We start from the raw sequence: 12,530 nt of genomic DNA on the forward strand, positions 1-12,530 counted from the left end.
GTCTAGTGCGATATCTGTGCTTAACGTTATCAGAGCAACATGTCCAAAGCTCTGACCGTCTCTTCATGGTTGGGTTCATACAGTAGTCACAGATGCCAGGTTTTAAACTAGGCATGTCTCACCTAATGTATGACAAGGAACAGATGTATAACCCATGACAAGTTAGCTGACCTATATCACTTCAGTCGTTTCTCTTGTTCCCGCCTGCTCTCTCACATCTTTCATTAAAAGGTAATATACATAGCACCTTAAAAGGAATAGTTCAATATTCACATTTAATAATGACTCCACAGTGGGGGCTAATCGCCAAAGATTCTTTTTATGTTTCCTTGACGTTCCTATTGTGCACTATGTCAAATACATCATTTTAAATTACCCTTCAAGCCTCTCTATTCAATTTAGAATTTCCTGACTGATTTCTAGCTAAGAATAAGAAGAAAGGATTGAAAACACTTTTGTGTCTGAATGCTAAAAATGAAGCTACAGCCAGCAGCTGGTAAGTTTAGCTTTGCTTAGCATAAAGATTGCCATCAGGGGGAAACAGCTAGACTGGCTCCGACTGACGATAACTAAATCAGCCTACCCGCACCTTAACCGCAGTTGTTCAAAAGCCACGCTAAGATAATATGCGCATTTACTAACATGTTGAACTATTTCATTAACATCTATTTCCAAATTATGTTTGCAACATAACTAAAAACAAGACTGTAAACAACCAAGAGGACCGGCATCTTCTACTGGCAAATCATTCTGTGTTGCCAGGTGGGATTGGTGGAAAAACTTTTGCCCGGCACTAAAAGGTAGAGGGTGTTGTTTTTCCAGTGCAAATTAAAAGCTAAAGCTAAACTAAAGCTTGCAATGGTGGATGACGAAAAGATGGTAAAATTCCTGATATTTGAAAAAGCTACATGCCGAAATCCAAACCCTTAGTGCAGGCGGCCCAATCAACCAGGACTAAACTTGTGTAGTTACAACGTCATGATCCCTCACCGGCTTCCCAACCCTGCCAACAGTTCTGGTCTCAAAGCCAGCCGGTTCGCTTCTTGGAACTGAATCCCGGCCTCTGCTGTGATGGCATGAGTGTTTTGCCCATTTCTTTCATTTGTGTCCAGTGTGAAAATCCTTCAGCATGACAGCTTTATCTTTAGCAGCTATTCATGTTGACAAGTTTGATACGACAAGATTAAAAAGGTCATAAAAATGGAAATAAACCCCTCGCTGAGCATATCCTATAACACAGTTCAAGTACATGAGTCTGTGCGAGTGCATATGCATGCGTGAGAGTCTTTCCTGTTGTATAGGCGATGGTGAAGGTCTGGCTAACAGCCTGTCAGGTGTATCCTATGGGTTCCTCCCAGGATCCACCCCACATGTAGCTGAGAGACTACATGACGTGGAAAACCTTCACCCTGTCAACAGCCGTTGCTGTATCCGCCAGAACAGAAAGCAGTGGTTCTCGAAGTTTTTCACAATAATATATTTTACTAGTTTGCTACTTCCAACGGATGCATACTCCTTGAAACAAGGAATTGGTAAGATAAGGAATCTGCTATGAAGGAATGTACTAAGTGCCATAACAATGGGGGCAAAGTTAGACTGCAAGCCAGGGCCAATGAAAACTGTCTCCTCAATCTTTGACACCTTAAGTTAGGAGGAGCACCTTGAATAAAATGAAAGTGGGGGGAAAATATGCCCATTAGATTTTGTGCTTGGTCCTTCTTACATTCATATGAACCCATTTGACAAGACATGTGTCTTTGCTTACATAAGTATACAGGTCCAAAGGGGAAAATGCCTAACCATGCAGAAGCGGGTTGACATTTGGGGCAGAAGCTCTTTCTAACTCCAAACAACCCAACACCACTCTGACCACAACTCTGTCCCAGCCACAAAACAGAAATACTACCAAAAGCCCAGCCCAGCAAAATAAAAAATAAAAAGCTTGAAGCAAAGAACAAAAAGGGAAAAATCAACTTTAAAGCATCTATGCCACATCAGTCCAATAGAAACTACACCTAAATGTATCTCACCAGGGACAGGGGGAACTGCTTTGGAAAAATGCATTGACAACAGCACATTGATGTGTGTTTTGTTCCAAGTCAGATAATGGTGCAGATTATGCATGCTGAATATTCTGCACTGTGCAATGTCCTCGAATAGCCACCGTTCTTAAATCAGACCTTTACATTACAGGTAGAAATGAACACCCTGTGTAGGACAATGCTGTCTTTGTTAGTACTCTGGCTACAAAGCCAATCATCTCTAATAATAAGCTGTCATTTCAAAGGAGCTTACATCAAAGTTACAGCAGAGTGAGTGGAGGCCCTGCCCTCCAGGTGACCGTGAAGCAACAGGTCAGCTGCTCTGAGCAGTTTGACCCCTGAGGAATAGGCCTATGTCGTCCAATCTGGCTCATTCTTTAACACTTCTGGTTTCAATCTCTCTCTCCTAATGTCCAGTGCAGTACTAGGCTATTTGGTCTTTTCTTCCCTGCTGGGCGGTTAATCACCCTCAATCATTAACAAGGTGGAGATCAGCAGATTATAAAAGGCAAAGAGAAAGAAAGTGTTTCTCCAAAGAGAACAGCTGAAAAGCAATGTAAACAGCAGTGAGAGAATCATTTCAATTACCAATCCCACATCTGCATATATTCATATTATATTTGCAGATCATTTTTTTTCAGTTACAGCATCACACACGTTTTTCAATCATTAGATAGGATTTCTTGTCTATATTATGTCTGGGCATGAACAGGTTGCACTGTATGCCAGGTGCTTCCCTTGTGTTTGTATCAAACCACACACACATTAACAGGTGGGCAGGCATGTTGACAAAGCCTTCCTTGCAGAGATACTTTCTCACGCAGAGCCAAGACAGCTAAAAAAATATTTAGGAACAAAATACATGACATAGAAAGTTTTATCAAACTGACCAATGTTGAGTGGTAATTTGGTATACTATTTAGGGAAAACAGCCGACATGTTTGTTGGTGGTTGATATCCTTAAAAATGGAGATGGTTACCAACCATTCATTTACCACAACAACATGGATTATGGCTTATGTTGCAAAAAAAAAAAAAAAAACATGGTCCACTCCCTCTTGACAGGGAGGGATACATCTAGTAACTTTACAGCAGCCCTTAACAGGTGACAGGCTTTGATGTTAGTTATAGGCTATAGCTAACTATCTTAATCTAGGTGTCTGTCTGGCGTCTATAAAAAGACAACCTGAAGGATTTGAAGTTGTAGGCAACACGCCAACTCAGTACGTGGCTTAAAGTTCACAACACTGCCTCAGTGATTACAAGTGCTGATAACGGTCACGTAAAGAAGAGAACGTTAAACCAAGCTTCATTCAAACATATAGCGAACATTTGGTTTCTTTTTCCAACGACAGCCCAAACGGAACACACATTCAGAAAGCACAGATAGCAATACTTATTTAAAACCGGTTTCAACACCGGCATACACACAATAGGCTACATTAACACCGTAGTTAAATAAAGTTTTCAACTAGATCACAATAACCTCTATCGCACCACATTTTGGTAGCGTTAATGGGGAATATGGATAGCGGTAGACAGGTCGAGTGTAGGCTAAACGCAACATTTTGTCAAAGTTATGCAAAATCGAGAAGTTAAACATATGCTGAACAGTGGCTCTCACTGATGCACATGTCTAAACGTAGGTTTTACGGAGTAAAGTTGCCAACATGCTGTAGCCTACAGCGTTAAATTGACACATTTTTGAATGTCATTTGGAATAGCGTTTTCTCCATACGGTAACGTTACGCATCAAGGCTATCAGCCCACTCACTCAAGCATGTCACAAATTACTCTGCGGAAACTTTCCAAATGTCACAACTGTAACTAATACAACAACCTTGTCGTTACAAGTAACAGTAAGCGAAACTAAAACGTAACCCTGTTTACGCGGTAAGCAGGCAGTGAGGTGTTTGAACTAAATTAACATAAAACATAGCCTACCTTAAAACAGACGAGGTCAAAAAGAGTGTGGTAGTCTCTCTTCTTTGACTGAGTTCTTATCGTCCACGTCCAGACAGACTACGTTAGTGTGGGTATTTGGTTCAGTCCCTCCGCTGTGAATGTGTCAGCCCAGTCATGCAGTCAGTCAGTGACTGGTGTCTGCCAGTAGGTTGGCTAATTTGCAGTAGGCTACTGCGTGCGAGCCCTGCCTGGTTTCTCCTGAAATCTCCCACCACTCCCAGTCCAGACCAGCGCTCCCACTGTGGGCTCAGTTTCAATTGTGGTTTCCCCCAGACTGCAGCCTCAGCAGAGGACTTCACCTCATCTTTAGTGGTATAGTAGTAAATTAACAGACACAGTAATGTTATTAGTAGCAGATAATGTATAAAAAAAAAAATAAAAAAAAAAATAGGCTATGCGGGTTTTTTGGACTGTTTCCCTAAAACCCCATATGGGAGTGGTGTGGCAATTTGCAATGTCCCCCTTCCTTTTCTTTCACCGAAGGGCAGCACAGCCCTGTAGTACCAGGAAGTTCACCAAAAACCCATCCCACAGCGCGTGCATGACTGATGTATTTTAGTCAAGCCATGCACCATGTCGTCATTGTTTTCTCTACAAACACTTCAAGGAAAATAACCAGGCAGCCTTGTAATCTTCTTGTCCAATGAACAAAAACGCAGCAGTGCTCAGATCTCCACATCCTTCACATACTTTGAGTAGCCCTGTAAAAATAATTTCCCGTGCTAAGATAAATCGAAGCGTGCCAGGTTCTTTGACTAAAGCCCCTCGTGCTGGGCTAATGTAGAATAATATACAGACAGCTTTCATGAGTGGAAGGAAATAATAACCATGTCCCATACATCAAAGCTACATTCAAAAATGTATAGGCTAGCCCATTTTTATTATTTGCAAACTGACACGCGCCTGACTGAGCACACGTTAAAGCCCTGAACGAAATTCGTAACATTCCAGACGAAAAAAATCCATCGGCACTTTTAAAAACACTTTCAACTTTTTACAACTGCTGCCACTGGACGAATTAGCTCCTTCTGCACAGATGTAAAACAATCATTAAAATGAGCAGATATTTAAGCGGAGTTTGACGCTGCCGCTAGGAATTCATCTTTCTCTTCATTGGAGGTTAGGCCTACTCAGTGTCAATTTATCTGATTACACCACAGTGACAATAGAAAAGACCAGGGTTGCGTCAAACTTTTCAACAATTCTCAACAACCCTCAAACTAGTTATATTGGTTTCAAAGAGTTCTTGTACCCTCTACCGATACCAAGGGCGTCACTGCACCTTCACACTGCAGACTGAGCGAGGCTCCTCCCTACAGCAGCAGAGTCCAGTCTCCTCGTTCATACCTCCTTCAGGACAAAGCCAGTAATAAGAGGCTGAGGCTTTAGATTTCATTTTTGAGCTGAAAGGCGTTTATCATTACACACATAACCTTTCTATTTCATTTTAAAAAATAAATAAAATCTCTACAGCAGTAATATCACCTCCAGGTGATCCTTGAATGATATGTAAAGTCAGTCCCAACCAAACAGTTTTTTTTTTATTTCACTCCCTAGAATTCCCAATGACAGAACTTGAGAGAGGCTATATGTGATAAAAATGTTTGTATAGCAATTGCTCAACCCCCAGCTGCAGTATATAGGGCCATAGCTACAATTTTGTAAATAGTGAGGTAAAAAATGTAACTCTACCTGCTGATTTCTATGTTTTGTTGTTGGGGTTATTCCTAGTTTGTTCATTCAGTTAACAGTTCAGTCAAGTTTTCTGTACAGTTTTATTTCACAACATGAATGTCTATTGATTTTTTTATTATTATTATTTTAGTTTTGTTGGGCTAAAAAAAGTCACATTTTAAAATGAGTCTGAAAATACCAATATTAGCCTATAAAATACCCACCATGAGTTAGTCTTTTATTGCAAACAGGTTTTTTTTTTTACACCTGAAACTAAAAATACTGAGTTCATGGCCTTAGTGTCCAGCATTATTTACAATTTCTGGTAGTGTGTATCTGTTTGGGGGTCCGCCACATAACAAAGTTTTGGGAAATCAATGTACTGTATATGGCATGCCACGAAAAAAAGAAAATGATCTACAACAGCCTCTCTATCATTTCAGATATCACTGCAGAGTTATGCAACACCTGCTGCGCCATGAGAAGGTGACCTCCACCAGCTGGTCAGCTGGCTGTCAGGCCAGAGCTGGACTGCAATATGGCTGCACTGCCAGAGGGGGGAGTGATCCCTTCAGCCTCAAACAACCCATAAAAACACACACACACACACACACACACACACACACACACACACACACACACACACACACACACACACACACACACACACACACCAGTGGTGGAATGTAACTAAGTACATTTACATTTATTTAAGTACAAATGTGAGGTACTTGTACGTTACTTGAGTCTTTTCTTTTCATGCCACTTCTACTCCACTACATTTCAGATAGAAATATCGTCCTTTTTACTACACTACATTTATCTGACAGCTTTAGTTACTAGTTACTTTACACATTAAGATTTTTGCACACAAAACACATGTAGTTTATAAAATGTGATGTTTTGAATGAAACCCAACCCAACAATATATCGGCCTACAAGTCCAGCTGAAATGATTAGCCGATTAAACGCATAGTTGATTGACAGAACTGCTTTGTTGTTTCCAGTTTCTAAAATGTGAGGATTTTTCGGCATTGAGTACTTCTACTTTTAATACTTTAAGTACATTTTCCTGATGATACTTAAATACTTTTACTCAAGTAACAATTTCAGTGCATGACTTTTACTTGTAATTTTTTACAGTGTGGTATTATTACTTTTACTTAAGTAAAGGATCTGAATACTTCTTTCACCACTAAAACTCAAACACACACACACACACACACACACACACACACACACACACACACACACACACACACAGGTTGTATTCTGCTGATAAGGCAATTTTAGACAGACAGACTGTACTGGATGGAAAGGCCAGTCGTCACACTGACCCCTCCACCTCCACACCAGCCCTGTCACCCTCCCCCCACTCCACCTCGTTGGAGGAATCTAATCAAATAAAGAAGGTTACGAGTGACTGATGCCAAACGGCAAAACGTACCAAAGGTTACAGGGTCATGCTCATAGCTTAATAAACAATTGATGACCTTCATCTCTCACACACACACACACACACACACACACACACACACACACACACACACACACACACACACACACACACACACACATGCAGGGTGATTTGACCTTGGAGGAATGTGGGAAGGGGAAAAAATGAATCTGTGTACTGGAATGTCTTTGTTGTTTCCTCCCGTCCAGGCTACAGTACATTCCACACCTCCCCAATCATCACTGACCAGCATACAGCACATTCCTCTTACTATACATTCTAATCCTGTGTCAGGACTGATTTTAAAAAGCCTACTCCCTTCATTCCTTAGATACAGTATATATAGATATCAGACACCAGCTGTCTTTATTATACCCTCCTACATAAGACAAGAAGTATGAGGTATGTAACATATGCCAAAATGTTTAAGAGCAATGGATGTCTCTTCCATGTCTCATTCCTGCATGGAAACATCACTAAGGCAAAACTGCAGAAGCTACAGGATAAGTCAGTGCACATCTTTCAAACCCAATGCCCCCAGTATGTAACACAGGCTTTCTGTTATTTAATGTTTATTTGTATAGGGACAGGTATGTAAACCTATGGCACACACCACAGCATTTATAGCCTAAGCTAATTTGCAATGCCTGTCCCTAGATGGGCCTTTAAAATATGTAAAACTCAACAACAAATACATAAAAGATAAAACTCAAACTCAACAATAGATACATTAAATCACAGAACTCAACAAGAAAATACAGACAAAATAAATATAATATGCATACTGTATATTATTATGTTATATATAATTTGTTGTCTCCATGCCCAAGCCCAGATAACGATGACACAGTCAGGGTTATTTCTCAGATTCCAGAGCCACAGAAGACATTATACAACCGTGTTCACAGTAAAACTCCTGCTGAGTAAACTGACCATCATGTAAAATTGGTGGAGTAGAAATTATATTTAACAAGATTTACTAATTTCCTGTTTTGGTGCACTAACATTCTCTTAGCATGTTTTGTTTTCTTATGTTAGTGATTTCCTACATTTCCATTAGATTCTGGACTGTTGAGGCTACAATTGGTTCAGAAATCAGTGCTTTTTCATAATGGATTTCTCAAACACAAATATTGACCCAAAATGTAATCTCTATAATTAATCATGTGGGACTGACACTAAACCTGAACTTTGCATTTGAAATTGTCTTGCTGTGACATGAAGTTGTCTGTTTGTTCAGTTATCAGTGATACTGAGGAAAATCTATTTAAACCTTGAAATGCATTGTATTTCCTTTAGCTAACTTGTTCAACCATTTATCCTTTACTTTTTTTTATCAACTATTTATCCACTACTTTTTAGCTACCATCAATCATTTAACCTATTCATTACTTTTAGCTAAAGTTTTTCCATTACTTTTTGGCTAAATGTTCCAACAATTTTTCCATTCCTTTTATCTAAGCTTTCCTACCATTTAACCATTAGGCTACTTTTAGCCTTTTTCACCATTTATCCATGTAAACCAGACCCTGAAATGCATCGTGCATCACCATGAGGATAGATTTAATGTGGCATTGGTATTTTATGTACTGTGCACTTTAAACTCGTTAAAAAAGGATTCTTATTTGCTGTATTTAACATGCAGGATTCTTAGTATGTACTAATATCTGTAACCAATCTAGTTATGTTGCATGGATGGGGTAAATTCCATCCTATTCATGTAAATAAAAACATATTTATATCACATTCTGTTTTAGTAGGTGTACACAGAGACAGCCCATTTTTACATGTATAACCAACTATGGGTGATGCTTATTATAATCCTAAGTGCGCTGCTTGGAGCCAAAGGGGATTTAAATGTATTTACTAAACACAGCTGTTCTGATTTATCAATGCAGTTTACATGACATACAGTATACTCTGAAGCAATTTACAGTTTTTAAATGTAATATTATAATATATATATATAATATATTAAATATAATTGCTACCCACTGAGCTGCATAAAACCCATCTGAATGAAAGGATGAGTGGAAAAAGATCTGACTCCAGATCTGGTCTCTGACCTGGCTACAGTGTGTGAACTGACCTTGCAGCAGTGGCAGTAGTTTTCTCCGTTCTTCCCTGGAGGAAGGATGATTTCCCCTGTAGGGATCAGCTGGATCCTCAATTCCATCATCGTTCCCGTTTTTCCTTTTCCCCTCGTCCCTTTTCTTAAAGTGATTCTGACTTGTTTGGTGCTGTCTGTTCCTCTCACAGGAAAAAATATCACACCTCTCCCCTCAGGTCCTTTGGCAAATCCTTAGGTCAGACCGAAAGAGAATGTGCCTAAAAGACAATCCCAAGAGATGCCTGAAAAGCAAAAACGTAACTTTTATAGTAACTTTACCCTCACCAGAAATATATGCAAAGTAAATCATATCTCTCTCCGACATGCAAATTAAGAGAAATACCTAACCGTTCAGGTTGGAGATCTTACCTGACTGATAAATTGTACTTCCTGATACGCAGATGAAAAAGCGGATGGCAGTGATTGCAGATTTCGAGCTCTGGCTCACAGTTTGGAGTTAGGGTGTTACCTGTTGCAGAGCGAAGAGTCCAGTGAGGCCAGCTTCCCCTCGCTGTAGCCAGAGGATGTTGCCTCTAGTTGAGGGATCATGGGGAGGATATGGAGCTCAGCCTGGCCTGAGATGGATGTCACATGCAGAGGATATGTGTCTTTTGTCTCACTGGTGTGTGTGTGTGTGTGTGTGTGTGTGTGTGTGTGTGTGTGTGTGTGTGTGTGCATGGGAAGACAAAAGTGTGCCCTCATAGGGAGTTGTAAAGACATTTGTGTCTTGTATGCAATTTTTATATCTTGCTGAGTGTAAAGTCTTAGCTGGTGAATTGTTATCCCAAAACACTAACAGAAGTCTGATGTAGCTCTGATTTACTTCTACAGCTTTGTCAGATGAACTCAAACTCTTTCATCGACACCACCCATCATGTTCCAAATGTGTTATGTGTTATGTCCAAATTTATTTTACACTATTCATTCAATAAAAGTGGATATTGCTACAATATGTTTTACAATCAATTAAACTGTCAATGTTTAGGTTGGTTCAAGTTTACATTTGCACTACTTGGAGTGGCATTACTTTTGGCTAACCTTTTAATTGATTGATTGATTGATGAATTGCCTTTAGCTAACTTGTTCAACTATTTATTCTTTACTTTTAGCTATTTCAACTATTTACAGTATCCATTCATTTTAGCTAAGCTTTCCCATCATTTAATCATTAGACTACTTTTAGGTTTTTCACCATTTATCTATTCCCTATAATCCGGCTATCTATTTCAGCTGTTTGTTTAATTACTTTTTCAACTATTTAATGTTATATTTCAACCATGTATCCATTACTTTTACCTATAGCTATTTGAGATGTTTATCCATTAGATCTCTCTGTGTCATCTCAGTTGTAACATGTACTACTCAGGTCTTACAACTGACTCAGTATGTGGATATCTAGTTGTAAATCAAATTGTATATATATTGTATATTTTTATATTATTTGAGCTATTCGCCCGTAATCAGGTACTACCCGGCAACTGCAAAAGTACATCCTGTACAAGTAGGCCTAACCCTGGTTGTGAAATCACTGTTCTATTTTATCTTGTTGTTTCCCCTTAGCTCCTATATGAGAATTGATGGCAATGTGTTCAAATTTTTATCATGGCACAAACAAACACACACACACACACACACACACACACACACACACACACACACACAAACAGGGCTGGTCTGCACAGGGTTTCCTCCTAGACCTAGCATCCTGTCTCAGACGTTCCCAGTACCCGCCCAGTAGATTGAGTGTGTGTGTGACGTGTGTGTGTGTGTTAGTGTGTGCGCATGACGGAACCCACTTGTGCTTCCCTTAGGATACACAAGCAACAGGCACGTGTATGCACACACAAAAACAAATAAGGGACTTGTGCTCTCGTAGCAGTGCATTTCCTGTCCCCAAGGACTATACCAACCAGGGCCTTGACACACACACACACACACACACACACACACACACACACACACACACACACACACACACACACACACACACACACACACACACACACACACACAGATTTAAACGGGGGTAACATTTAACACTGTAATGTTCCCTTTGTGATAGAGAAATATAAACAGCTTCACTCTGGTAGATATATATACATCATTTGGATAACCTTCCTGACCCGTCTGATGACTGCAGACCCCTCCCTGCATTCCTGTTTGCTCACTGTCAGCACTGAGGAACACATTTAGTTACTTGTGCATATATGCAATGTGCCTTTTTTTGTGAGAATTTCATCATAATTTCTGGGGTGAAATGTGTCCTGACCAAGCAATAAGGGAGCTAAAGATAAAATTGCCAAATGATTGACAGGATAGGAAAGCAGAAATAAATTGATTTGCAAATAATGCAAAATAAAATTGTTTATTTTTAAACTTGCTACTCAAATGCACTTTATTTCCTATGAATTACTGATCACTTGTACCTTTTCTGGACCCTAAAAATTATTCAAATACTTGAAGTAAACACATCTTTAAAATCTTTGAATCATCTTCAAAACGTTGAAAACCACTGCTATAAAAAGTAAAAATGCGTGCATTTGTGTGTGTGGTGCCTTAAGGTGTCAGGTTTCTATTTTTTATAATACTGGTAGGAGCAGTGAGGAGCATACATAGTAGTGTTTAATTGCAACCACAATCTGATTTCATGCTGCAAACAGTGTGAGAACTGGAGCAGCTTTTCTTTTACCTTGCTTTTCTTTTTGTCTTTCAGCGTGAGTGTGTTTTGTGTCGAGGGGCATCGCAGTCTGCTGGTAAGAGGGGGGAAGTGGCAGTGACACACGTCCTTCGACCACTGACCCCAGCTGGAGGCATTCCTGACAGCCTGGCATCAACAGGAAACCTGTGGCCTTGACACACACACACACACACACACACACACACACACACACACACACACACACACACACACACACACACACACACACACACACTTGCAGCAGACATGGCTGTGCCCAGTTTTAGTCTAAAATAAGAACAGTTTGGAAGATAAACTATTGTTGCTTCATGTAGAATGAAAGTAAAATGAAACAACACAGTGATCACAAACACAGGTAGTGAAATAATAAGGGGGCAATAAAGAGTCTTAAAGAGAGTAAAGAGTGAATCAAGAGTCAAAAGAGTAAATAAGGAGTCAATCGTAATGATGAGGAATTTAAGTGCTGACCACGTCATGCTTCAGAAAGAGAAAGTTCCTCCACACTTACTGTTAATTCATGTCACAGAATGGTTGTAAATGCACTTGTTTACCTGCTTTCCTTTCCTTTCTATTGTCTTTGAGAAA

The 12,530-nt window shown here is 39.7% G+C and overlaps 1 protein-coding gene across 2 annotated transcripts in view; it reads right to left on the minus strand.

Moving 5' to 3' along the window:
- Positions 1-9,464, minus strand: part of LOC144515728 (unconventional myosin-Ic-like) — a 62,225-nt gene extending 52,761 nt beyond the window's left edge. The window contains exon 1 of one of the 2 annotated variants that reach the window (XM_078246802.1): positions 9,227-9,464. In XM_078246802.1, the coding sequence (XP_078102928.1) occupies positions 9,227-9,316 (90 nt within the window). In that variant the 5' untranslated portion in view covers positions 9,317-9,464. Of the gene's footprint in view, positions 1-3,986; positions 4,476-9,226 lie in introns of those variants that run through there. The other variant, XM_078246804.1, reaches the window with a different exon arrangement.
- Between the last annotated feature and the right edge of the window lie 3,066 nt (positions 9,465-12,530).

The sequence above is a fragment of the Sander vitreus genome, chromosome 3 (assembly GCF_031162955.1).
Source record: "Sander vitreus isolate 19-12246 chromosome 3, sanVit1, whole genome shotgun sequence".
Taxonomy (NCBI): domain Eukaryota; kingdom Metazoa; phylum Chordata; class Actinopteri; order Perciformes; family Percidae; genus Sander; species Sander vitreus.